Source organism: Alligator sinensis, unplaced genomic scaffold (assembly GCF_000455745.1).
Source record: "Alligator sinensis unplaced genomic scaffold, ASM45574v1 scaffold273_1, whole genome shotgun sequence".
Lineage (NCBI taxonomy): Eukaryota > Metazoa > Chordata > Crocodylia > Alligatoridae > Alligator > Alligator sinensis.
This window is the reverse complement of record NW_005841943.1, coordinates 3,400,205-3,426,278: the sequence shown is the minus strand read 5'-3', so window position 1 is coordinate 3,426,278 and position 26,074 is coordinate 3,400,205. Positions and strand designations below refer to the sequence as shown.

The following is a 26,074-nucleotide window of genomic DNA, read 5'->3' as shown; positions in this document are numbered from 1 at the left end:
GTCTTCTGCAACCATGGTGGCTTTTTTTTCTTCCTTTTTCCTACCTATGGCTCTGCCCCTTTCCATTTTTCTAAAGCAGAACTTTCTTCTTGGTCAGTGTCCAGGATTCCTTTCTCTACTTATGTTTCCTTGCTCATGCTTCCATATCCCTCCTCCTCTTCCCTCCCCTCCTCTAGTTTTTGTGCTGCTACCACAACATTCCTTCCATCCCTGTCTACCTCTGGTGTTTCTTTCACCAGCATTTCCTCCCCCAAATCCATCCTGACTTCCCCCACCTCTTCCTTCTCCTTGCTCATCTGATCAAAATCATCCTCTTTTTAGGTTGTGCTCTGTTAGAGAGAGAATCTGGGCTTCTGTTTTGCATGTGCCCTTCCTTCTGATATAGCCCACATTTCAGCACTTCCTGGCATGCATGAGCTCTGTGCCCTCTCCCACCACACCAGTAGTAAATGTTTAGGCTACAATAGGCCACTAAATGTCCTTCTTGCCTGCATTCGCTACATTGATGTGGTTGCCCATGGTATATGAGGTAACCCTGGTGTCCTCCTACATGAATAACTGATGGCAGGTGCTGCACCTCCCCTGGGCTCTCCTTCTCCTCTCTTAGAATGACTTGTGCCCAAAATGCCCCAGTCCAAACATTATATTTGTCTCACATTTTTCACAAATAGTATTCTCTGGACTCTCCCTTCCAACCATTTCTCCATATCCATTTCCTCAAGGATATCCGAATACAGTTTGACAATGATCAGTTGCTCCCTTGAATTTGTTCAGCAGCAAAAATCAGTCCTTGCAGTTCTTTCTTCTCCTCCATTTTCCTGTTGTTTCTCCAGAGCATAAGCTCTTCTGTACTAGAAGGTGAAACCCTATGACCTCCTGTTTGTGTAGACCATCGTGTATTATAAGTACTCAGAGTTCACTTTTAAAATATTGATCAAAATCCAATGGAAAAAGTCATACCTCTTCATGGTCCGTCTCTCCTGTGCCTTCTCCCCAGTCATTGTTGCATGTATCCTGAGTCTCAAAGTCTCTCTGGGCTCCTTGTCCCTGTCATCCTGGCTCCACTCACCTTTCTCTTCTGGATTCCATTGCTTGACTCCTCCTCTCCATTCTTCTTCAGTTCTCTGTTTCCTGCTGCTGCTTTCCCCAGCCTTGCTGCTCTCCATCTTCTTCCCATCACTCTTCTTCTGCTTTGCTCTTCCCTGTGCAGTTTCAGCTACTTTTGCTTTCACCTTCATCTTCATGCATTGCTGCACCAGCTGCCAATCAGATTCCAGCTCTTGATCTGAATCTCCATATTCATGATCCATCTGGTCTCTTCTCTCCTTCTCCAGTCTTTGCTTCTCTGCTCTCAGCTCACAAGCATTCACAGCTGCTATCATCTCATCATTCTCTGCTCTTCCTTCTCCAGTCATTAACCAAGATTGCAGGGCAGCAGCTTTTGCTTAGCTGTTGTGCTTGACCTGACCCTTATCTGCACATAAATTTTTGGAGGATCCCAGGACTTGAGACAAGAACACCTGGTTCCAGCCATGTGTGTGGTGTTAATTAGCACATGGATCCTTTGTGGTTCGTATCTGGAGTACACATACATATTGAGCAGTGCTGAGCTATGGGGTCACCAAGGTTTGAAACGATGGTTCGGGGATGGAAAGGAGCTGCAAGGGGAAGAATTTGGGGGGGAAGCAAAAGACAAGGGGGCTACCTGACCCTCCAGATTTATTTTCCCTCTTGTAGCTGTGGGAGGAGGAGAAATTCAAAGCAAATCTCCAATAATTAGATTCTATGTTTTGAAAATTATACATTTTTTATAAATTTTCCATATATAAAATCTAATTATTGAGAGGTCATCCTATAGTCAGGGTCATCTTATATTTGAGTAAATATGGTATATAGCAACACCACATTTGTTGACCAAGTTTCTACTCCTGTGCAAATTTACTGAACACAGTGGAGCTGCACAGGTGTGACTATATCTAGAGAGAGTTTTTTAGTACTGCAGACCTATTTTTAGTAGTAATGGCACCTGAAAAGGAAAGAATTCAGTTTGCTTTTCAGATCGTAGATCCCTCTTGCAGCTCCTGTGAGCTCAATTTAATTTAAACTGGCAAAACAAAGAAAGAATCTGAATGATCCAGAATCACTTGGTATACAAGTAGTCACCTTACTCCAAGCATAGTAGGCAGATGGGAGAAGAACCTCCTAATGTTGCAAAGAGCTTCCTACCAAGATTTGGTTCTGGCTATTAGGTGGCAAATTGCCAGATATCTATTTAGGCACAATCTTATTCCGCCCATCTCAGGACCCTGAAAAACAGATCCACCTTTGTTAAGTGTCATTATCTTAGTCTTAATTACAAAAAAGTCCCAAAAAACCAAGGAGAAGGAGGAGGAGGATCACCACTTTTTGAAGGACTTGAGCAGGGTGAAGTAGGATCGCACTTAGACGCCAAAAAGATGGAACAGGATAAGGCCCCTGATGTCTTAATACTCTTGCAAACAGATTGGGGGTGTCTCCTAGAAATTGTAAGAAATCTTTAAAATTAGAATGTGAAGTACTCAGCAGCCACCCACCAGCTGAAATTGAGAAAACAGAGCTCTACCACTCAGCTGCTGTTGCTTCTCCACTTCTTTTTCTTGTAAAGACACAATATGGAACAGCTGCATGATGAGCACTGAAATGTTCTTAAGGTTTTTCTATTGCTTTTAATTTGTAAAGCAACAGCATATAATATTCAATAATTAAAAACAGTAGGAAGAACATCTTTAAAAACTCTGTAGAGCTCACACACCCATCTTTAAAGGAAAATAAATTAGTCAGGCAGATGTCTTTGAATACTTATCCAAAGCATATCCAAATTATCAGAGTTCTTTTCAGTTCTTCCTCCCAGCACTGCCTCAGCGTTCTCTTTATCCATTGCCAGTATTTTATGCTTGCAGAAGAGGCTTTTCAGCATTTTCCCCTTCAGTATTGGGAAATATCTTTTACCAGTATCTGACCCCTCTGCTAGCTGTAAATAATGTGGTCTTCCATCTTCTCTGCTAAGATTGGTCCACAAAGAAACGTAAGCATTGTGATGATGTGCATTCCAATACTTCATGTTAGATACCCTACAGGAGAATTAATTATGCATCGGGACTAAGGGACTAAGTCAGCAGAGGAGGCAGGAGGCACAAAGGCTCTTGCCACAGAACATGGGAAAGACCACCCTGTGACTCCCTGCAGGGGAAGAGGGCAACACAGCCTGGTCTGGGGCCTTTGCTAGTGGCTCCCCCGTACCTCTCCCTTGGGGTGGGTTTGCTGGCCAGACAATGTAGCTCGGCAGAGGTGGTATGCCTTGTTGCCTGCCTGGGATTCAGGTGCCCTTAGAAGCCCATGTTGGGGCTCTCACCTGGGACAGCAGATTGGCTGGGTCTGCATCTCCTCCCAGCACCTAACATGGCTTTCCGTGCTCCACCCAGCTCTATCCTGAGCAAGTGCCTGGCCTCCCTGCTGGACACTGCCCATGGGAGAGGGTGACACGAGCTCCTGGGGCTCTGTGTGGCTCAGCCTGGGCACAACGTGGTGGGGAGGGGGGCTTGGCCATGGATCAGGTGGGCCAATGAGAGAGCCTATCCTCTGCATGCATTGCACCCAGCTTTCCTGGGCTCAGCTGCACAGAGCTCCCAGGAGCTCACGCCACCTGTCCCATGGGCAGCATCTAGTAGGGAGGTTGGGCGCTTGCCCAGGATGGAGATGGGTGGAGCAGGGAAAGCTGTGCCAGGTGCTGGGGGCAGATTCAGTTCTAACTCACCTGCTGTCCTTGGCAGAAACCCCAGCATGGGCTTCTATGGGCACCTGAATCCTGGGCAGGCAGTGAGGTGTCCAACCCCTGCAGGGCTGCATTGCACAGTGGAGCACTGCGCTGCCCATTCCCCTGCAGGGAGTCATGGGGGGGGGGTGTTCCCTTGTGCTGACAGGAGCCCTTGTGCCTCCTGCCCCCTCTACCAACTTAGTCCCAAGTTGGTCAGCACACTGACAGGTCCCACTGCTGCTGGAACCACTGCTCCAGCTCCAGCATCTGCACCTTGGAGAACAGTACCCGCCACTTTATCTTGGTGAGCCCTGGCAGCAGGGCCCCACAGGCTCAGCTCTGGCCCTCTCTTGTCTGACACTGGGGAGGCAGGAACATGAGGGGGTCAGAGACAGGGCCATAGGCAGGGCCAGGGCCAAGCCAATTGCATCTGAGGGGACTGGAGGCTCCCTTCCCCTCAGCCCTGGCTATGCTGCTGTTGGCTTTGGGGGGCTGTCCAGGGTGCTGACCAGGGCAGGCTGCAATATTTTTTGCCCAATGAGCTGCGTTAAGGTACCCTAGGACATACATGTGTAGATGTGCACCTAAATCACCGTAATGCTCCTTAGGCTAAAGTGCATTAAGTATAGGTAGGAGTGCATAAATTCTCGTGTAGACACACCGACCTAGCCCTATGATACTTGGTGCACCTACAGGTGCAATGAATGTGACTGAATATACTCTGGTTCTATTTCAGCCATAGTATATTAATCCCAATGTCACCGTCTACATGTACATTTAAGGACAGTAATTTACTGTGGCATAGGATAGTACTTGTGTCTGATGGGACTACACCAGAGTAAATTAATCTACTTTGCACTAATTGCAGGGCACGTGTAGACAGTAACTCTTTACTGAATATTAAATTAATCTAATGAGCAGCAAAGCACATGTGTAGACATGCCCACCATGAATCTTCTTCCAGGACCTGAATTAGCTCATTTAGAGTTAGTCAGTAGAAAGCCCCAAGTAAAAGTATACTTCTTAAATTTTGCCTTTGTGGAAGGAGCTTATTCCACAGTCTGGACACCCTAACTGTGAACAAGTTTTCCCTAATGTTGAGCCTGAATTGGTTTTCCAGGAGTTTGTGGCCATTATTCCTAGTTTTCCCTTTGGGTTCCCTGGTAAACAGTTGCTCATTGAGCCCTTGATGTACTCTTGTAGTGTAGCAGTAAGCTGTTACCAGGTCCCATCTCAGCCTTCTCTTCTTCAGGCTGAAGAGTCCCAGATCCCTCAGCCTTTCCTCGTATGGCTTGCTGCTTAAGACTCTGATCATATGGGTGGCTCTTCTTTGGATTCTCTCAAGCTTGTCCATGTCCTTGTTAAAATGTGGTACCCAGAACTGGACACAGTACTCCAGCTGTGGACCCACCAGTGCTGAGTAGAGTGGAAGAATAACCTCAGTTTTGCTGGAGATGCATCGATTGATGCATGCCAGAGTATTATTTGCCCTACTGGCTGCAGCACCACACTGCTGCCTCATATTCATACTGTGGTCTATTATTAACCCAGGGTCCCTTTTATTCATGGTGCTAATCAGTTTGGTGCTGCCAAGCCTGTAGGTGCCTACAGCAGGATTTAAGCAGAATTTAGGGATCTAAATACAAAAATACCCACTTAGCTACTTACTGGAGGTGCCAAAACTCTGAGTTACAATAATCTTTGTATTCCTCACTGTGACGGAGAAACCCAGAGAGATGGGTGTGAGACACCGGGTTGCTGTGCCAAGATTATAGCTGACAGCTGCAGGCTAGCTGACGGGGACCCACTATGAGCTCATTGCCCATTAGAGTTACCTGCAGGAACACTGCAGCTGACAACAGAGTGGTGTATGGTGCCGCAACACCATTATATAAACTTGTGCTCCTTCCAGCTCCATGGACGCCAGGCCGATGATGTCAAAGAACTATGATGCATCTAAACTATAAAGGAAGATATAATGCCATTTATGAGAGAGGAGAGAATCGGGAGGCAGAGCCTGACATTTGGAGGACATTACAGTCTTCTGGGAAGTTCAGGAAGAGAAAGATGACAAGAAATACAAGTTGGAAACCTCACAGGACTCCTGGGAATCAGCGAGCCCAAGTAGGGATATTATGAGCTGCCCCTGAGAGGGAGAGAGGGAGCCTGAGGACAGCTGGTGTCCGAAGCTGATGGGGTCAGCTCAGTTGAAGACACAGCACAGAAAGTGCTACTTTCACTTTGCATTGATTTGTGAATGCCCAAAGGAGGGCTTTGTTTGTTTTGTTCTACGCCCTAGTCTACAAGCAGTGCCAGGGACTGAAAGCCTCATCTTTAGTTATGTTATTTCAGGAACACTAGTTAAAGGCACACAGAAAACCTCATCTTTATTTTACATTACATCTGGGACACTAACTGAAGGCATACTGAAGACCTTGGGAGAACTGGGGAACCCTTATCTGAAAAGGGGTTTCTGCTTGGGGTGCTAGATAAATCATAGAAACTCTGTCTTGTGGAAGGATCCAGGAGTAAGGGATTCCCCACACTGTGACCCCGGAGTATATTTCTGTTGATGTTGTTTTTGTTTTGTTGGTTCCACAACATTTCTTTGGATACTCAGGAGGTGGGTGTCCAGACAACAACACCATTTCCCAGGATAGACTGGGACAGCATTTTACCAGTAATCATCTGACAGTGTTACCTGTGAAGAAGCCTTGCAGACCTGACCAGGTAACAAGGACTTCTGGAGTAGCAGCGTGGCTGGTGTGTGGATGAGATGTAGGGAAGGTGGAGCCCCAGGTCAACAAGTCACCACTAAGTGAGTAACCCCAAAACAGGAGTGGGATCTGTAACAGAATTTCTGAACCCTCCTTTTTTCCCCCTTCTTAACAACAAAGATGTGGCAGATGAGTCGGAGGTGATACCCACCCCAAGGGGCCCATAGCTCCTTAACACTCATGAAATATGCTTATGGTAACCTTCTTTAAAATGCAGTGATGGTGCTGCAGCTGTCACCCACCTTTTCTTTAAGTGGTCTCGTGATTGCAGTACCCATCCAGGATATGGGTGACTTGGTTTTAAATTCACATAGTTCTCTTAGAATAGTGTCCTGGTCCCCAGGTTACAGTCTGATCTGGGAGCACTGTCAATCCCTGCTATTTAAATTGTTCTATTATCTAGTAAATAATTTAATAGTCAGTGGGACAGAGAAAGAGCAAAAGAGACTCTAGCCTTGTGGTTGGGACTGGCACTCAGCTGAGAGCCTGGAGGTGGGGCCTGTCACCAAGATTGTTGCTGCACTTCACGTTGTCTGTCACTTGGTGAAATGCAATCCTGTAACCACTAAGCCATTATACACTAGATAAACAACATACAACCCCACCCCTCCCAATGTAAAATGACTTCAACAGAAGGAGATGGGAATATGAGAATACGGCAGTTTCCTCCCAAAATTGCCAGGACACTATGCTGGAAAATACTTTAATCCACTTTAAGCCGAGCAGGAAGTTGAACCTCTGTCCTCCACCTTCTGGATGAGTAGTGTTATAACTAGACTTGTTAGAAAGCAGGGGTGAAAGTGGGGGAGGGGGTACTAGCACTTCCTTCAGCTATATTTTTGAACAAAAGTGTCAGTCACCACTATTTTGTGTGAATCGTAATTTTTAATGTGCTGTAGATGTGTTTCACACATGCTACTGGAATGAGATCTGCCGGAGAACATAAGTTTGCCATCCTGCTTGAGTTCCGAAAAAACTGTTAATAAAAAAGCTTAGCATCCTTCTCTTCACTGCATGTTGTGATTTAATCGTAAAGTTAAGATGACTGTTTGTTACAAATATGGATGCATTCGTAGATTTTCAGGACTTCAAACTTAGGTGGCTAATAGGTGGAATACAATCTGGCCTCTACTTTGTAGATTCTGATGGGTTTAATCATGAGGCTCCATGTCTCTCAGTACTGGCAAGGCTGGCATGCCTCTAAGCATGCCCCAAAACAAAACTTTAGACAGACATTCTAACCCAGGGAACTTTACCGGTGAAACCTGGGCATCTACGGTGTTTCAGTGCCTGTTGGATTGGTTAAAGGCTTTTGAGGATCACACTTTTGAGTTGAGGTACCTACATGCTGTGTAAATTGTATGTAAAGCACCTAAGTCCCTGTGTGATTTTTACCATAAGTGCCTTTGGGTTTATAGGAGACTCTATTCAGGAGTTTATAGGAGACTTATAGGGTTTATAAGGTTTATAGGAGACTCTGTGTTACAGATCCCCCTAATAAGTTACATAATTAAAAGAAATGGAATGCTTTGTGTTTGCTCCCTACAAGTATCTATATAAGTCAACTTTAAATTACAAGGTGGGGTGGGTAATAAACCTTTTTCAGGCTAGAGGTACTTCAGGAGATGGTCAAACAGTAGATGGCAAAGCCATGGAGCAGATTTCGTGGATGTTACAGAAATAGAAAATAGAAGAAGACAATCCTGAAGATGAACAAGATGAAGATCATATTGCCTAGGAAGGTTATAAATTAAAGGTTAAAGAAAAGAATCGTGATGGAGTTTGCTGGAACAAGAAATGGAAGAGACCAACACAGACATCATTATTTGTTGAACTTTAATTTGTAATTCTAAACAAAGAAACTCATCACACTTGCTGCAATCTCAAGGCCATGCATCAGCCCAATAAAATGGACAAAGGAGATTTGTTTACTGGAGTCTGTTCTCTCACCTAGTGAATGAGAAAGAATGAAGATAGGAAGAAATTATTTGAGAACAATATAGGAAGATACTGTTTGAGAACAAATTTGTGAGATACATTTCTGATCCAAAAGTCATTGAGATCAACAGAAACACAATGGAATTTGCTCTGGCAGACTTTGGGATTAGGCCTGTACTGAATACATTTCTTGAAAGTTAAAGGGGCAAGAGTAGTAAAAATAGAAATTGTCAGTGCATGTGGCCATGATCGGGTGCTGATTTTGATGGCATTAAGTTCAGAAATGAAGTGTGAAGTCCGAAGAGATTCACTGCAAATGTTCAAGGAAAGAGATGCATTCCTACACAAAGCTTTTTGATAAATAGAACTGAACGGTTTATAGCAAAAAAATTTTTTGATTACATTTATCCTTCCCTTTTCTCAGTGCATATTATTTGTAAAAGTATATTGATATTTACAGTATTTTTGTTTTTAATACATTTAAATTAAAAAAAAGATTTGAGCCACATGCTGAATTATAAAGGGTTTCATTTAAGTTAGCAGTTCATTATTTCTTAACTTAGTGCAATGTGGTAAACTTAGTCAACTCATGTGGTAAACTCCTATGCCAAATTTTTGCTTTTTTGGGTAACTAATTTACTTTAGTTATGAAATGAATTTTCAATTCTCAGAGTAGTATTTTGCAAGATTATTCTTGCAAAAAGAATTCCATTACTATGACTGTTAATCAGCGAAAATAACAACAGGTTTGCAAATGTTGCAAACTAAAATACAGTATTTAATTTGATGTATTATTTATGAATAATCAGAGAAAGCTAATTGCTGTTCAGAGTGAAGACCAATTCCATTTGGAACTAAAAGAATCAGTTGTCACAGTTGTACAGTAGATGTAATAAAATTTGAAGGTATTATGTTTTAAAACTTAAATATAATTAGTTCCTGATAAGCATATCAGAAAGAAAAAAAATAGTCCTATTTATCTTAGGAACAGTACTATATAGTTTATTGTGTAATTGTCACTATTTATCTCTAATGGATAGGTAATAGTTTATTGTGTAATTGTCACTATTTATCCCTAATGGACAGGGAAGGAATGTGTTTGAAAATGTCTAGTGCACTTTTATCAGGCTAATATCTTTATAAAGTAGTTTGCTTAGCTGTGGGGAAAATATAGAGCAGTATTGTATGTTATATACTGTACTCCACAGATTAGAAACTGAGTTGTTAAAACTTGCAGATGAAAACAGAAAATTAACTTTTGCTGTGACAATACCCAAAAGTAGTTTTTAAACATGGAGGCTTTTTAGTGACCTCAGTTCCAGTACTTTAGACAGCTGAGGAAAGGCAATAAAAGACTTCTGAGTTAGAGACAAAGTCAGGCTCTCTCTATTTTCAGAATTTCCATGGCTCTGCAGCCTCCTGTTGTGAGGTAGCAGCTGTAGAATGCTATAACTGGGATCTTGGTGCTGTCCCTTTCCAGAGACAGTGTCTGTGACTGATCTACCTTAGTAGCATTTTTCAGTGATTGAGAATGCACTGTTTCAAAGCTTTTAAATGCCATTCTCCCATATTCTAGTTCATTACCCTGCCTCAGAGTTACAATAATGCTAGAAAAATGCTTTCTTCCTTTGGATTGTGAGCTTGAGATTCGTGATTCATGAAAGTAGTGGAACCTAGGTTGGTTCACATGCCTGGGTGACCAAAAGGATATAGGAAATACATAAAGCTGATTAGATTGTCAAAATTATAAACCAAGACATTTGCCTTAGGAGGTTTCACCATCAAAATCAGTCAGTTTAAGGCCTGTCATATAAGGATGGATTTTATTTATCCTGTATACTCATTACTTCTTTTGTGACTGCAGCTTTTTTCAAAATATGTGTATATGTGTATTTACTCCAGCCTAGATTTACTGCACAGTAATCTACTGCTCAGTAAGTGATTTTGGGTAGGTGTCTACATGTTCAGAGACTAGGCAGGAAATTTGTTGCCAGGTCCCTGCAGCCCAGCAATGCACCTCTGTGGCCACTGGAGGGAGCTCTAGGCTTCAGCTCCAGCTGACACCAGCCTGGCAGCCCTCTTTAAAAGCCAGCCCTGCTCTGTACTCTCTGGGCAAGCCAGTTCCTGTGCTCAGAAGCAGCATGGCAAGCACAGAGGCAGCACGTAGCAGCTTTGTTTGTGTCCACTTTTCCTCCCTGTGCTATGGCTGTCCCAGGCCCTGGTCCTGGCAGTGACAAACAGCATCCCAGGATCTTGCTCACCACTTTGATTACCCTGCTGGCCTGCCACGCTGACTATTGCCTGGCCCATGGCGAGCTCTCCATGCCTAGCTCCCCCATAACCAGCCACCACCTGCCTACCCACAGCTCACCTTCCCAGGGCCGTCACCTCCATGCAGCTGTCACTGCCAGGGACACTGATGAGCAGCTCCATGAGACCACTGCTGGGGTCGCCATTGCCCCTGGTCCTGCCATGTCAGCCAGCACTGGTGGCAACACCTTGTCCAGCAGAACTGGGATGACAAGCAGTGAGTGGACACCTTCTGACTGACCTGGGTCCATCTTCAGGGACCTGCTCCACCAGCTCCAGTGCTACCTAGAGTGCCAGAACATTGGCATATGCCCGACCCTCCCTGCTGACATCCACCTGCCCCTAGAACTGCTGAAGCTTGCCACACCTGCCAGTATCTGGTATGTGTGACACCTCTTCAGCATGGACAAGGCCTCTGCCATTCTGGAGGCATGTGGCACCCTCCAGGACATACTGGCAGGCACAGTCCTTGGTGTCCATGACCCCAGGTGGTGGTGGCAGGTTCTGTGCACTGGGGTCCCCTCAGTGTACTGGGGCCCTGGACAAGACCCACATGCTGTTCACCTGCACACCCCATGGAGATTGCCCCTAATGTAGTCAGAGGGGATTCCACTGCGTGGCCCTTCAGGCTGTCATAGACCACTGGGGCATGTTCACACATGTGAGCATTGCCTGGGTGGACAGTGTGTATGATGGCTGTGCCTTCAGGAACTCTGGCCTGGCAGGACTGGCCAAGAGTGGGCGTTGTGCACCGGGGGTGCCAGACCTGTAGCTGGGCACCATCACTGTTCCACTCCTGCTCATTGAGGACCCTGCCTATCTGCCCCTGGCCTGGCTGATGAGGCCCTACACGGCCAGCTGCACCCTGCCAGCTCCACTTTAATCACTGCCTGGGCTGGACCTGCACACTGGTGGAGTGCTCCTTTGGCCACCTCAAGGGCTGCTGGCATTCCCTCGTTGCCCACCTAGAGGTTGCTGAGGAGAACCTTCCCTGGTTCATTGTTGCAGCCTCTGTACTGCATAATATCTGCAAAGCCTGGGGGGAGCTGTTCCATGAGGCCTGGGCAGAGAAGGTGCAGAGGGTGCAGGTAGCCTGGCAGTGGGAACACCAGATGCAGCAGATCCCCACGCTGAGGCACCAGGAGAGCCAAGCACCCACCCACAGGGGCCAGGGCACATTGGTGCAGGAAACTCTAGTGGACCACCTCCTGCAGCACTCCCCCTTCTAGTCTGCCTGCCCTGCTGCCCACAGACCCCTTACCCCCTGCCCACCCCCAGCACCACTGCCATGCCAGACATGTGTCCAAAGAAGAAATCTTTATTTCCTGCACAGCACACCCCCATCCCACCCCTCCCCCCTCAACACACACAGCTTCCTCCTCCTTCCCCAACAAACAGAGCCCTTCCATTACCCTCCCCACTCACTGACAAAAAACCCTCTTCCCAGTATGAAAACTATTTGCAAAGTCTATGTTTTGGTGTCTCAGAGTTGGGGGCCATGGGGTGGGGGGCATGTAGGGGTCAGAACCTGGGGGTAGGTGGCCAAGACCCTGGTCTTGGGCTGTTCCCCATGGGTGCACATGCCACAGCACAAGTGGTGGGCGGAGGTCTCACCCAGGGGCAACAGTGCCCAGTGCTCCTCTGGGGGTGGGTGGCTCTCCCTCTGGCTGGCAGAGTCCAGGCCCAGCAGTGCCAATGTGCAGTCCTGGTGCCACTCCAGGCATCTCTGGCTTCATGCTCACATGAAGCTGGGATGAGCAGCAAGCCTGGGCCCAGGCAGGTGGCGGTGGATCCAGGGTGGGGGCTTCTGGTGACTGGAGGTAGCACAGGGCTTCCTCCCAGGCTCAGGTGGGAGCCTGCTGTGGGGCAGCAGGTGGCTGCTAGGGGGTGTGCGGGGCTAGGAGCACGGGCCAGTCAGCAGCGGGCATGAACAAGACTGCCAGGCCCAAGGTCCAACAGTCATTTTCCATGGCCTCCATGGCCTAGATCAGGATCCTATTTTGGTCCCACATGACCTGAAGCCGCAGCTGTTCCAGGGCCAGTTCAGTCCGGAATGCCTCCTCCTGGGTGATGTCTTTCTCCCACCACCTCTTCTCTTGGGCTAAGTCCTTCTGCTGTCAAGCCCATGCATCATAAGCCCACTTATCAGCCACCACCACCAGCCACTGGAGGAGGAGGGTCCTGTCCTGCATGTGCCTCTGACACAGCTGACACATCCAGCTAGCTTTGAGCATCAAGGACAATAAGAAGTCCTTTTTCAGATATGTGGGGAGCCGGAGGAAAAGCAGGGGCAACATTGGACCCCTAATGTGGACACAATACTTGGACATAATAGACTGTGTCTGACAACATTTGTACAGTATGTAGCGGAGTGAGCCCCACTCAGCTTCCTATAGTTATCCATATATAGTGACTAAAATTGCAGACACTGAATTAACTCTGAATAACATATGAGCTGGAGTGACAGCCTTCATGTGGTTCTAGAAGGATGAGAATAAGATAGATGGCTGTTTGTGTAGATGTACTAAACTGCAAATCCAGGGGTCCATAGAGTATGGAAAATATGCCAAAAGCTGGGTTGTCCCTTCCATCCCACAGACCCCATTGATTTCCTGCAGGGCAGGAATCCCCCCTTGCAGAGCAGCTTGCAAGATCAGGGTAAATCCATTTCTAGTAACAGACTTTCTCACGCACCCTACCCACTACATTCACGTTTCTCCACTTAGCCCACCTTGGCATCCTTCTGAACCCTGTTATTTTTCAAAACTATTTGGAGAATAGAGAGTGAGTTCTGAATGCCAGCAAGCAACTCTGCCTCTACTGAACCAAGCGGAGAAAGCAGTTGCACTTGAATTTCCCAATTGCCAATTCTCCTTTTTCCTTTCTAACACCAGAATGGAAAGAGCTTTTAGCAAAACTCTCTCTCTAACTTTAGCGGCTGCTCCAGTACCATATAAGGAGACGGGCCATTTCCAAGATCCAAAATATTGAGGGTTTCAGGAGGTTGAGAAAATGGCGAGTTCATATTTATACAGAAACAAGTGGTATGTCAATCCAAATCACAGAACCCGTGCAAAATGCACTCTCTGACAGGAACGCCGCTAAGCAGCGGCGTTCAGCGCCTCGTTTTTAGGCAATCGTCAGGTAAAGCTCCATCTAGAATAGATTGAACTAAAGCAAGATGACAGGAACTGGGAACCCCCAAATCCGAAAGAAATAGCTTTAGGGATGAAAAAGGAGAGTGTGTAAATAGCAAAAGTAGAGGTACCACATTTTGGAGCCAATTGCTTTAGAGAATAAGTGTGTTTTTAAAAACGGATTAAAATAGATTTCTGCAATGGAGGAGCAGGGAGTGCACAAACATTTTTATTTTTGCTCTCAAGCAAATCCCGGGACGTCATTCTCCCCCTGTACTCGGCCTTAGTGAGGCCGCAGCTGGAGTACTGTGTCCAGTTTTGGGCTCCACAATTCAAAAAGGATGTGGAGAAGCTTGAGAGAGTCCAGAGAAGAGCCACGTGCATGATCAGAGGTCAGGGAAGCAGACCCTATGATGACAGGCTGAGAGCCCTGGGGCTCTTTAGCCTGAAAAAGCGCAGGCTCAGGGGTGATCTGATGGCCACCTACAAGTTTATCAGGGGTGACCACCAGCATCTGGGGGAACGTTTGTTCACCAGAGCGCCCCAAGGGATGACGAGGTCGAATGGTCACAAACTACTTCAAGATCGTTTCAGGCTGGACATAAGGAAGAACTTCTTTACTGTCCGAGCCCCCAAGGTCTGGAACAGCCTGCCACCGGAGGTGGTTCAAGCGCCTTCATTGAACACCTTCAAGATGAAACTGGATGCTTATCTTGCTGGGATCCTATGACCCCAGCTGACTTCCTGCCCTTTGGGCGGGGGGCTGGACTCGATGATCTTCCGAGGTCCCTTCCAGCCCTGATGTCTATGAAATGAAATCTATGAAATCCAGAGAGACCCGGCACTGGGTGGAAGCTTCCCTGACCTGGCATTCCCGCTGACTCCTGTGGCCTCTTGCCTGCGTCCAGATGCTGGATCTGCAGAGCCAGGAGAAAGAAGGTTTTGTGAGAGTTTGCAACTTTTCAGAGATAAGATGCTCCGTACCAGAGGCCATGTGCTGCCCCAACTCAGATAGGGGGTTGGCTGTGGATGGGTGCCCAGGGACCATGGTAATTTGACTGGGCAGGCCTGGGCCCAGGCAGCTGCTGGGTGATCTCCCTATCCGCACACGCCCTTCTGGGGCCAGGAGTCCATCCGGTGTTGGCCTCAGCAGCCTGCTTCCCCCCCACTCCCCGTATTGTCCCCAGGGCTCCATGGCTCCAGACCTCCCCCCCACAGGACAGCCACTCTGCTGTGCTGCTGCCCAGCCCATGGCACCCAAGTTTGTAGGCTCCCAGACAACTGGGATAAGGAGCTGGCTGCGCCCCCAACTTCCCCATGGGGAGCCTCTCTGGGGAGGTGCCCTGAGGCCAGCCTTCTTCCACACTGCCATCGTGCCCCAAGTATGCCTCTGCTGCATGTGCCCCAGGTGGTGCATGATGAACTGTTTGTGCAAGCTGAGGTGTGCCCAAGCCACTGCATCCTGCTGCTGCTGCTAATCCTCATGGTGCCCTGGGTGCTCCTGCACTCCTGGTTTGGGACCCTGAGCTACACCAGCAAGGGGGGCAAGCCTGGGCTGCCTCTCAACCTCTGCTGCTGCCTGGAGAGTTACCTGTGGCAGTGCTACTTGTCCCTGCCTCCCACTGCCAAGGAGGACATTTCCATCAGCATTGACACCTTCCTCGAAGTGTGAGAGGCCCATGCCAATCTAGTTCTGGGGGGCATAATGTGTCCTGCTTCTCTGAATGCTGGAGGTGGGGGACAGGTAGGGAGGGGAGGCTGGGTCAGGGGCTGGGGCTTGGGGCAGGAGTTGGGGCTGGGGCAGGAAGGGCCCTCCCCACAGTGTAGGCCTCACCATGTGGCTGGGGCTGGTGAGGCTGGCAGCTTGGTGCAGTCTTCCCCATCAACAATGGTGTCCAGCTGCGCCTGGTGTTCTGGTCCCTCAGTGCATGATGTACAGGTGCCTGGCCAGGGTACCTGCCTGGGGAGGAGCTGGTGCTGCTTACAGTGACATGGCAGGCAGCAGCTGCTGAGGCAGGTGCTGGCCAGGGAACCCTGAGCTGCTGGTGGACTGTGCAGCCAAGGAGCTAGGCAGGATGGGATGCTGAACACCCAAGGGTCCCTTCTCCAATGATATATCACTGGAAAGGTCAGGGCTGGGTGGGGGCTTGGGCAGGCTGCCTATGCTGGTAAAAACTGCATAATTTTGGCCTAGGTCCTGGGGTGCCAAAATGCAGGTCAGCTGCCACGTAGATGGCATGGATTTGCGGGCATGGCCAGACTGACAATTGTGGTCGGTCACAGCCACCCATTGTGCCTGCAAGGCCTTGGCCTTTATGTGACACTGCCGCACTGACTGGGAGTGCCCATTCTCCTTACCCTGCTCAACAGGGCATCATAAATGTGGACGTTCAAGCGCTCAAATTGGCACAGCACTTCTACATTGCCCCAGAGCACCATGAGGTTGCCAACCTCCTTCTGGCTCCATTTGGGGCCCCAGGTGAAGGGCATGGGTATGCACACACAGACTAGACAGGGAGGACAAGGCCATTGTGGGTCCTGCACCAGCTTTCTGGGACCCTGGCTAGCTGTCTCACTGTTGCTGGCCCTGGGTAGCTGCCAGCAGCACCCAGCATGGGGCACAGCATAGGACTGTCAGCTGTGTGGCAGAAACAATGCCCTGCAGTAGTTGTAGACACAGGGTAGGCTGCTGGGGCAGGTGGCCTGGCCCTGCTGCCAGAAGCTGTCTGCAGGGCACTCTGAGGTGCTGACAGGCTGGCCAGGGGCTGCAGCAGCCTACAGCAACAGATGTGCACCCACCTGCCTGACAGCGTTGCCCTGGCAGCCACAAGGCTGTATAGGGCCACACAGGAGCAAAGGATGCCAGAAAGACAGGCACAGCTCAGCTGTGGCCTGCCCAATGGGGCACACACAGCCTGCACTGCTTTCAGGCTACCAGTGATTTGTGCCTCAGGGCAGGCAAGTCATTTTTGTGGTATTAGGGGCCATGGGGTGGGGGCATCTAGAGGGCAGAGCCCAGAGGCAGGCTGCTAGCATCCTAGCCTCTGACTGTTCTCCCATGGGTGCCCACGCCTCAGGTGGGGGGCTTGTCCAGGGGCAACAGCAGTTGCTGGTGGATCCCCCTCTGTCAGGTTGTGTCTGTGGCCAGCAGGGCTTGCATGTAATCCTGCCCCCACTGCTGGCAGCTGCTGGTGGGTGACAGGCAGGTCTGTGCCCTGGGTAGCACTAGATCCAGGGAGGGGGCCAGGCCAGGGTCTCCTAGTGGCTGGAGGCAGCAGAGGACCTCCTTCCAGGCCCAGGCAGGTGCCTGCTGCAGGGTGGCGGGAAGCTGCCAAGGGGCCTGCAGGGCTAGGGATGGGGGATGGAGAGCAGCTGGCATGAATGAGACTGCCAGGCCCAGGATGGTGTCCAGCACCTGACAGTCATCATCTGTGGCCTGCACTGCCTGGCCCAGGATGGTGTTTTGCTTCCTCAATACCTGGATCCACTAGCATTCCAGGGCTAGGAGCTCAGTCCAGAACTCCTGGTTAGCCCAGTCCCGCACCTTCTCATGGGCAATGTTTTCCACTCACCACCTGTCCTGGTAGGCCATGTCCTCCACCTGCTAGGCCTGTGCACCCTACTGCCCAGAAGGTGTCTGCAGGCAGCCCTAGGGGAGTGGCAGGCATGGCCAGGGGCTGCAGCAGCCTGAAGCACCCTTCAGCACCCTGCTGCCCCAATGGTACTGCCCTGGCAACCATATGGCAGTGCAGAGCCAGGAGTACACACAGGGCGTGCAGTGTCCTCAGGCTGCCTGTGTTATGTGCCCCAGGGCACAAAACATCTGCAGTATTTTATAGCCTGCAAACAGGGGCTGCCATAGAGGCAGCCCAGCCCTGGAGCAGGAGAGGCTCCTCGCAGCCCTGGGGCTGGCCTCAGCCCGGCCTCCTAGTGGGTGGGCAGACCTGGGAGCTAACTTGCTCCTGGGTTGCATCTACATGTGCCTTACTGTGCTTTAACTAATCCAGCTTTAATTTGCTAGTTGCATTTGCAAGTAGCAAATTTAAGCAAGATTAAAGATTTTTACTGGACAGTAAGTGTGCACACATTTAGATGGCCATGCTTACAGCACAGTACACTGTGCCAATGCACAGTAACATGTCTTGTGTAGACACGCCCAGTATGTCTCTTCCTGCATTTCTGTAACGTTCCTGAAACGTTTGAAATCAACTTTATAGTCAAACAAAATTAGGACAATTCCTGCTTTTCTTTTGTCAGTTAAAAGAGGATTGCACTAGCATGACTGGAAGTAGAATTTGTCCCCATTGTTTTAAACTTTCTGAACATAAGGTGACCTACTACATTCTACTTTGAGTCAGTTCAACTGTATTCCAAATGCATTGCTGAAACATAGAAAGTAGATTTTAAATACCTTTATAATGTTTTAATTTTAGTTAGACTTTTATTCTAGTTTTATTTTTCAGCTAGGGGATCTTGTTGGTCCCTTTCTTTTAATAGCACATGTGTTTTGGTATTCCCTGTGGATATTAAGGGGACAGAATGCAAATAGGTATGTAGACATCCAAGTCATTCTTTAAAGAGAGATTATATTTTGGATTGTGGCTTAGAAATAGCTCACAACTCCATCCCTTTGTATCAATAAAACTATGCTAAGAGCATGAGAATTGCTCTGCAAATTCCCTGACATAAGAGAAATCCTCAGGTGTTATTGAGCTGGTATGGCTGCAGGGAGAGTAGCTGGGATAATTAAGCTGTGAATTTTCTCCTAACCCTTTTGCTATCACCTATGGCAGTAATGGAAATCTCCTATTTAATGCTGTCTTGATGAGTAAATAACTTACACAATTTTTTGCATTTCTTTATTTGAGCAGAAGAGAATAACAAGCAGAATCAATATTTGGGGAAGTCATTATATGAACATATTTTGCATTAGGTTTTGTAAATGAGCTTGCTTTAGAGGCTGGTAAATTAATGAGTTAGTACTGGTAAGAAATTCACAGAAAGGTTTAGTGTATTTCACTTGAAGCTACATTGATCTTTCATGGCATGGATCTGAAACTGCTTTTGATTTTCCAACGATAATTATTTATCTTATGGTTTAAAGGGATCTTTTTCCTTACATTAACATCAAAATACCAAATCTTAATGTAATCATCACTGATACATATCTTTGGTTTCTTAGGTAACAATGTTTGTGCTTCATTTGGGAAGTGCCACTTTCTTGTTAACAGAACCAGTGATAAGTGCAATGACAACTGGGGCAGCTACGCATGTCGTGACTTCACAAGTGAAGTATCTTTTGGGAATGAAAATGCCATATATATCAGGACCACTGGGATTCTTTTATGTGAGTTCACCAAAGGAGATTTGCATTTTTATTTGCTAACATTTTGTTTAAAATCTATAGCTTTTTGTGAGATTATATGTGCATGTTGGGGGCAAACTAAACTCCTTCTATTAGCATTAATGGCATTTAGAGCCCGTAAGGACTGCCTGAGTTTGAACTAGCAAAATTAGGCCTTGGGTTACATTACATTATCCAATTAAAAATAATCCAGTTTTGTAGTACTGTTAATAGTTACATATATTTGATTAAACAATTATAAATATTTAATCTTTTTCATATGTTAACAGAAGGAAAAACAAGCAAGTTTTATACCATTCCACATGAACAGTTAACTTTTGTTGTATGTCATGTCTGGGGGAACCCAAGATATTTCAAATTTCATTCTAAGCATGCTGCCTGTCATATTTTTGCTAAATGAACCCTCATTATCAGTGTAGCGAAATGAATGTCCAATAAATAGTTACCTTAGCTGTGCTACCGCTCTTTCATGACATAGTATAACTTTGTCGTACAGCATCTCAAGCTTGTATCTTTATTGTAATTTCCATATTATTAGTACATCTTTTTATATAGAGTTGTAGTTCTTTTGTATGATAACCCATTGTCTAGAAACGTCTACTGTAATAAAATCTTCAAGCTTATGTATCGTGACCATATTCTTCCAACACAAGCATGTTGTATCCTTTTTCTATACCTGCCATGCCAATGCAATGGAGCCCTTATCTGCATAAAGGAATATATCAGTGTGGCTCTGTGTTAGCTGATAGTTTTCATATATTCAGCCAATGAACAACTAATGAATGAGGTCTGTGTATACTAGCATAGCCCCTTGACCCTAGAATGTATATCTGTTTAGCCACTGAAGTGAAACTGGCATTTAAAGAACATTGAATATGTTTTCTTAAATCACCTCTGCTTTCTACTCCCAATCTGATTCACCATTCATTTTTGAGTGGCTGGCAGGAGGGGACATTGAAATGGCATCTCTGCTAAAATCTGTAGGTAGTAGGGAAATGTATGAATTCTGCGAGACAGGGTATTTTTCTATTTATAAATATTCTGTTGGTTATATTTTGTACACAATGCCTATTTATAATTTTTACAAGGCCCAATAAATTATTAATGGCTGTTATAGCCATCTAACAAATATGAATAATATATGTTATAGACGGTTATAAACAGATAAGTAAAAATTGCTATAAGCCATGACTATAAAATAGCTTATTGAGCTTTATTTTAAAAATAGATTAACCATTGAATGGCTCTTGTATCCTAACTATAAAATGTATCCTTTTTTTTATATCTGCCATGCCAGAGCCACGGAGCCCCTATCTTCATAAAGGAATATATTAATTTGGCAGAAATGACTAATATCAACTAAAGCAGCCAAGAAATAATCAAAGCAGTAGTATAGTATAATAAATAATAAGGAACAGCAATGATGCAAATAAATATTTCTGTCTTGGGCGGCTGGTAATATCATAAATGAAGTCTTCAGAAAATTTTCAAGGTTATCTATTCCCTTCTCCCTTGTATTTTTGTCGGAGCTGGCTGTCATTCATAGATTCATAGATTTATAGATGCTAGGGTTGGAAGGGACCTCAATAGATCATCGAGTCCGACCCCCTGCATAGCCAGGAAAGATTGATGGGTCTAGATGACCCCAGCTAGATGCATATCCAACCTCCTCTTGAAGACCCCCAGGGTAGGGGAGAGAACCACCTCCCTTGGGAGCCCGTTCCAGACCTTGGTCACTCTAACTGTGAAGAAGTTCTTCCTAATGTGCTCTCTGCTAGCTTGTGGCCATTATTTCTTGTAACCCCCGGGGGCGCCTTGGTGAATAAAACCTCACCAATTCCCTTCTGTGCCCCCGTGATGAACTTATAGGCAGCCACAAGGTCGCCTCTCAACCTTCTCTTGTGGAGGCTGAAAAGGTCCAGGTTCTCTAGTCTCTCCTCGTAGGGCTTGGCCTGCAATCCCTTAACCATACGAGTGGCCCTTCTTGACCCTCTCCAGGTTATCCGCATCCCTCTTGAAGTGCGGTGCCCAGAATTGCACGCAGTACTCCAACTGTGGTCTGACCAGCGCCCAATAGAGGGGAAGTATCACCTCCTTGGATCTGTTCGTCATGCATCTGCTGATGCATGATAAAGTGCCATTAGCTTTTCTGATGGCTTCGTCACACTGCTGACTCATGTTCATCTTGGAGTTCACTAGGACTCCCAGATCCCTTTCCATTTTCGTGCCCCCCAGCAGGTCATTCCCTAGGCTGTAGGTGTGCCGGACATTTTTCCTCCCTAGGTGCTTCACTTTGCATTTCTCCTTGTTGAACTGCATTCTGTTGTTTTCTGCCCACTTGTCCAATGTATCCAGGTCTGCTTGCAGCTGTTCGCTGCCCTCTGGCATGTCCACTTGTCCCCACAGTTTTGTGTCATCCGCAAACTTGAACAGAGTACACTTCACTCCCTCGTCCAAGTCGCTGATGAAGACATTGAAGAGTATCGGTCCTAGGACCGAGCCCTGCAGGACCCCACTGCCCACACCCTTCCAGGTCAAAACCGACCCATCCACCATGACTCTCTGGGTGCGACCCTCTAGCCAATTCGCCACCCACCGGACTGTGTAGTCATCCAAGTCACAGCCTCTTCACTTGTTCACCAGTATGGGGTGGGATACCGTATCGAAGGCCTTCCGGAAGTCTAAGTATACGACATCCACCCCTACTCCTGCGTCCAGGTGTTTCATAACCTGGTCATAAAAAGAGACTAGATTAGTCAGGCATGTGCTATGAACCCATGCTGGTTTCCCCTCAGCATAATTTGTCCTGCCGGGCTTTCGCAAATGTGAGCCTTGATAATATTTCAAAGACTTTGCCAAGGATGGAGGTGAGACTGACTGGCCTATAGTTCCCCGGGTCCTCCTTCCTCCCCTTCTTGAAAATGGGGACCACATTGGCCCTTTTCCAGTCCTCCGGGACTTGGCCCGTGCACCACGAGCGTTCAAATATTCCCGCCAGTGGCTGTGCAATGATCATTGTTGACCTTCTTATGCTGAAATCAAATCGTTTCTTCCCATGTTCAAGTTATACAAAACATGACCAACGTATTTGAAAAATGCTGAGTTACTGTTTAAAAAAAATCTTTAAAATGGTGATTGTGAATGATGAAATATCTGTTTATTAGAATAAATGAATTTACCTTAAAGATGCTGCAAAAATGAGAAACTTTCCTAGCACATATTTATATTGCTTTTCAGTATTTTAGTCAGAAACGTTACATGATATATTGCCAATATTAGTTAATATGGTATTAGTTACATATGAAAAATGCACCAAATAATTATGTACATGTAACTAAGACGTGAAATGCAAGTTTGGCAACCATTTTTTTGTACATTTTCTTTCCACACAAATTCATGTATTTAACCTGTTCTTTTCTCCACTCCTCTGAAACCTATTACCACTAAAGCCATTTTTTTCTCTGGCTTGGACACCCTTCTGGACTGCAAGGCAGGAACCAAGAATATTAATAAAATGTGATAGGAATGTCAAAGGGAAAATAAACCAATGAAACATAGTCTTTTATAAAGAGTGAGATCACAGTTAAATACATACAAATGAGATGTATATGTGTAGAACAAATCTGCTTTGAAGACTTTGGGACTCTGGGATTTCTGAGTAAATAACATACTTCTGTGATTTATTTAATCACTTTTTTCCTGTAAACTGTAACATTTCCATTTTTCTGTGCATGGTACCATCTAAAAATGCAGGAGAAAAGAGTCCCCAGCTTAAAAGTTATTTATGGAAGGAAAAGGGGATTGAGGTAGAAAGAAAGAGGTGGTGGGAAAAGATAATGTGAAGTCTTGTTTTACAATCATAAAATCATAAGAAACAGGACTAGAACAGACCTTAGAAGTCATCTAATCCAGCTACCTGCTCAAAGCAGGATCATCCCTGCTTAAATCTGTGCGGGCCAGCTCCCGGTCCCATCCTCGCTGGGCGCGAGCCGGGCCCGTCTGTGTGCACGCGGGCTGTGGCCGGCAGCCCGGGCACGCGGGGCCAGAGAAAAGTCGCGGGGTGGAGTAGTACGCTTGAGCTAGAATCAGTCACGGAGGCGTAATGGTTGATTGAAAAGATTATTTACTTACACCGGAGATGGTCGCGGTGTCGGCTGGTCAGCTTTCCAGGCTCAGCTCCGCTTGAGTTCTCGGTGGAGGACTCTAATAAACTCGGTTCCTTGACCCCGGAGTGAATCAGGCTCCGCAGGGTTCAAGAATTCGTTCCCACGGAGCAGCTGTATCTCCGTGAGTGTTACTCGGTTCCCAGGATCCTCGGAGTGGTTTAGACTCCATGGTTTTGATAATTGGGTTCTAGGGTAGGGATTCGTCTGGGCTGCGATCGGTGACGGGGAGAGGCTAGAGGCCGTCGGTAAGTTGTGCCCCGGAGTTTGCTAGGCTCCGGGGGTTTGGCAATTGGAGCCTCTATCACCTTCTTAAGAAAGACGTGCTGGGTTCGAAAGGACCCACAGCACTTAGAGATCCGTCTCTCCCTCCGTCTCTCTCCGTCTTTCTCTCCAACTTGGGCGGAAACCACCCAAGCCTTTTGTATGGCTAGCAAGCCAATAGCTAGCTGCCGCGTGTGCCTAAATTAAGACCGGCCAATAATGTGGCTCAAATCTCAATACAAATGGCGGGAAAACTCCTTTGCAGCATGCATCACTAAATGCTAAAGTAATGCACAGTGCAAAGAAGGCTACAGAACGGCGGGAAACACTTTTTTGCACGTGGGTTCTCCATAACAACAGAACACTCCGTCATGCAAAAGAGCTCCAATTCGGCGGGAACATAATTTAGCGGTGCCGAAGCACACACAATTAAAAAATCCACAACTTTGGGTTGTGAAAAAATCATCCTAGTCAAGTGTTTGTCTAACTCATGGATTCCAGCTTCTAAGTGGCTGGGGACCAAACACCCCATAGGCTGCATCAGGGAGAGCCACAAGTCAGTGAAGACAACAAACTGCTGGAAGAGATTGGGGATGCTGAACCAAACCTATGGGCAGCATTGTAGCGGGCCAACTGCTGGGAAAGGTCAGACCTATTTCTACAGCATTTTATACCAACATCAAATGAGTCCCCCAGTGGGCATGACCTTGCATGGATCAAGCTGAATGCACTGAGATCTGGATACAGGTGCTTTAAAAGAACACTTCACAAGATGAACATCTTGGACAGCCCCCTGTGTGAATGAATGTCCATCAGAAAGCACAGCACTTCATTGATATCTCTTCATCTTAATCACAGGGGTTTGTGCCTTTGTTTTCTGAATCTTCAAATTTGGAACAGTTCCCTGGGGGCTAAATTTCTTTAGTATGTCTTACTCATCTCAGAAAGTAATTGAGGGTATTTTGAACTGGAGGTAATCAATTATTTTGGAGTGAACAAACAAAAGAATATGAGTTATGTAACCCATTTTACAGTAGCCAGCACCCAGCATTTATGGCAGATAGTCACATGTTCATTTTTGTGAGTGGATGAATGCTTTCTCAGTGTGTCAGTGAGCCATGTGACTTGAAAATGTTTGATATTGTTATTGCATTGGTTCCCTTATATGCTATTAAGTGATAGATTAATCAGATTTAATAGTTAAACCATCAGCGTTTGAATTAAATAAAACCTGTTCATTGACATGTGCTGGTAGACTTACAATATTTCATTAGTGATCCCAAGCTCAAATAAGTGGCTCTAGCTTTGTTTTACCATGTCATTATCTCAGTGAATTAAGTAGGAGCTTTACATTTTTAAGGAATAAATAAAATCTCAATTCTTGCCCCTCTACTAGTAAGCTTGTTTTGTCATACACTCAAGATAATTTTTTTTAAATTTAAAGTGTGTTTATTGCTAGAAATGTACAGTACTCTTTATATCTAAATATTTTGCAAGGTATTCACATCTTTCTGAACTGTTGAAGGTTGTCTTGTAATAGTAGATAAATGATTTATTTCTCTACAGAATTTGGAACAAATGTCAGTATATCAGATTACTTAACTCTTACAGCATTGGCTCATGTCTCAAGGATAATTCTGAGGAATAATATGCAAGAATACTTAGGGTATGCCCTATAGCATGAAAGATATATTCTAGAATGAAGCATTTTACATCTCTAGTTGTTGTTTGTCTGTCTGTTTTTATTCACTATAGATTTATGCCTACATTTTTGAAAATATCAAATCGGTTCAATTAGAAGCTTTACTTCTGTCCTTGCTGAGCATTGTGGTGCTTGTTCTCATTAAAGAACTGAATGAAAAATTTAAAAGAATCATTAAAGTCATTCTTCCCATTGATCTAGTTTTGGTAAGTATGGAGTCAGATATTCACACAATCTGCCAAAGTTTACTGTATTGTCTATAGTTACCCACAGTCACACCTGCCTCTTATTAAATCTAAAGCTAATTTTCCTTGTTAAATGTTAATGTAAAAACAAGAAACAGTTTGGCCAAATAATTAAGAAAGAAGTCACATATGTTCTCAGTTTATAAAACATTTTTCATATATTTACTATTTATTACATAAATACAAGACTTTGAGGCCTAAAATGTTAAAATATGGGAAGTTTTAAATATAAAAACAAAAGAGTAATTGTTGTTGTGAAGCAGTAAGAGAGGCCAATGTTGGCCAACTGCAGTTAAACATTATTTCTTACATTTATTCATGAGAACAACTACACTACCACTTTCTATAACTTTTTTTCCTGTTTTCTTTATGTATAGTGC

The 26,074-nt window shown here is 45.9% G+C and overlaps 1 protein-coding gene across 1 annotated transcript in view; it reads left to right on the top strand.

Annotated features, from left to right (window-relative positions):
- Nucleotides 1-26,074, top strand: part of SLC26A7 (solute carrier family 26 member 7) — a 146,925-nt gene that overhangs the window by 49,856 nt on the left and 70,995 nt on the right. Inside the window, exons 4-5 of the mRNA XM_006020005.2 lie at nucleotides 19,138-19,302; nucleotides 25,503-25,655. Coding sequence (XP_006020067.1) covers nucleotides 19,138-19,302; nucleotides 25,503-25,655 — 318 coding nt within the window. The remainder of the gene's footprint in view (nucleotides 1-19,137; nucleotides 19,303-25,502; nucleotides 25,656-26,074) is intronic.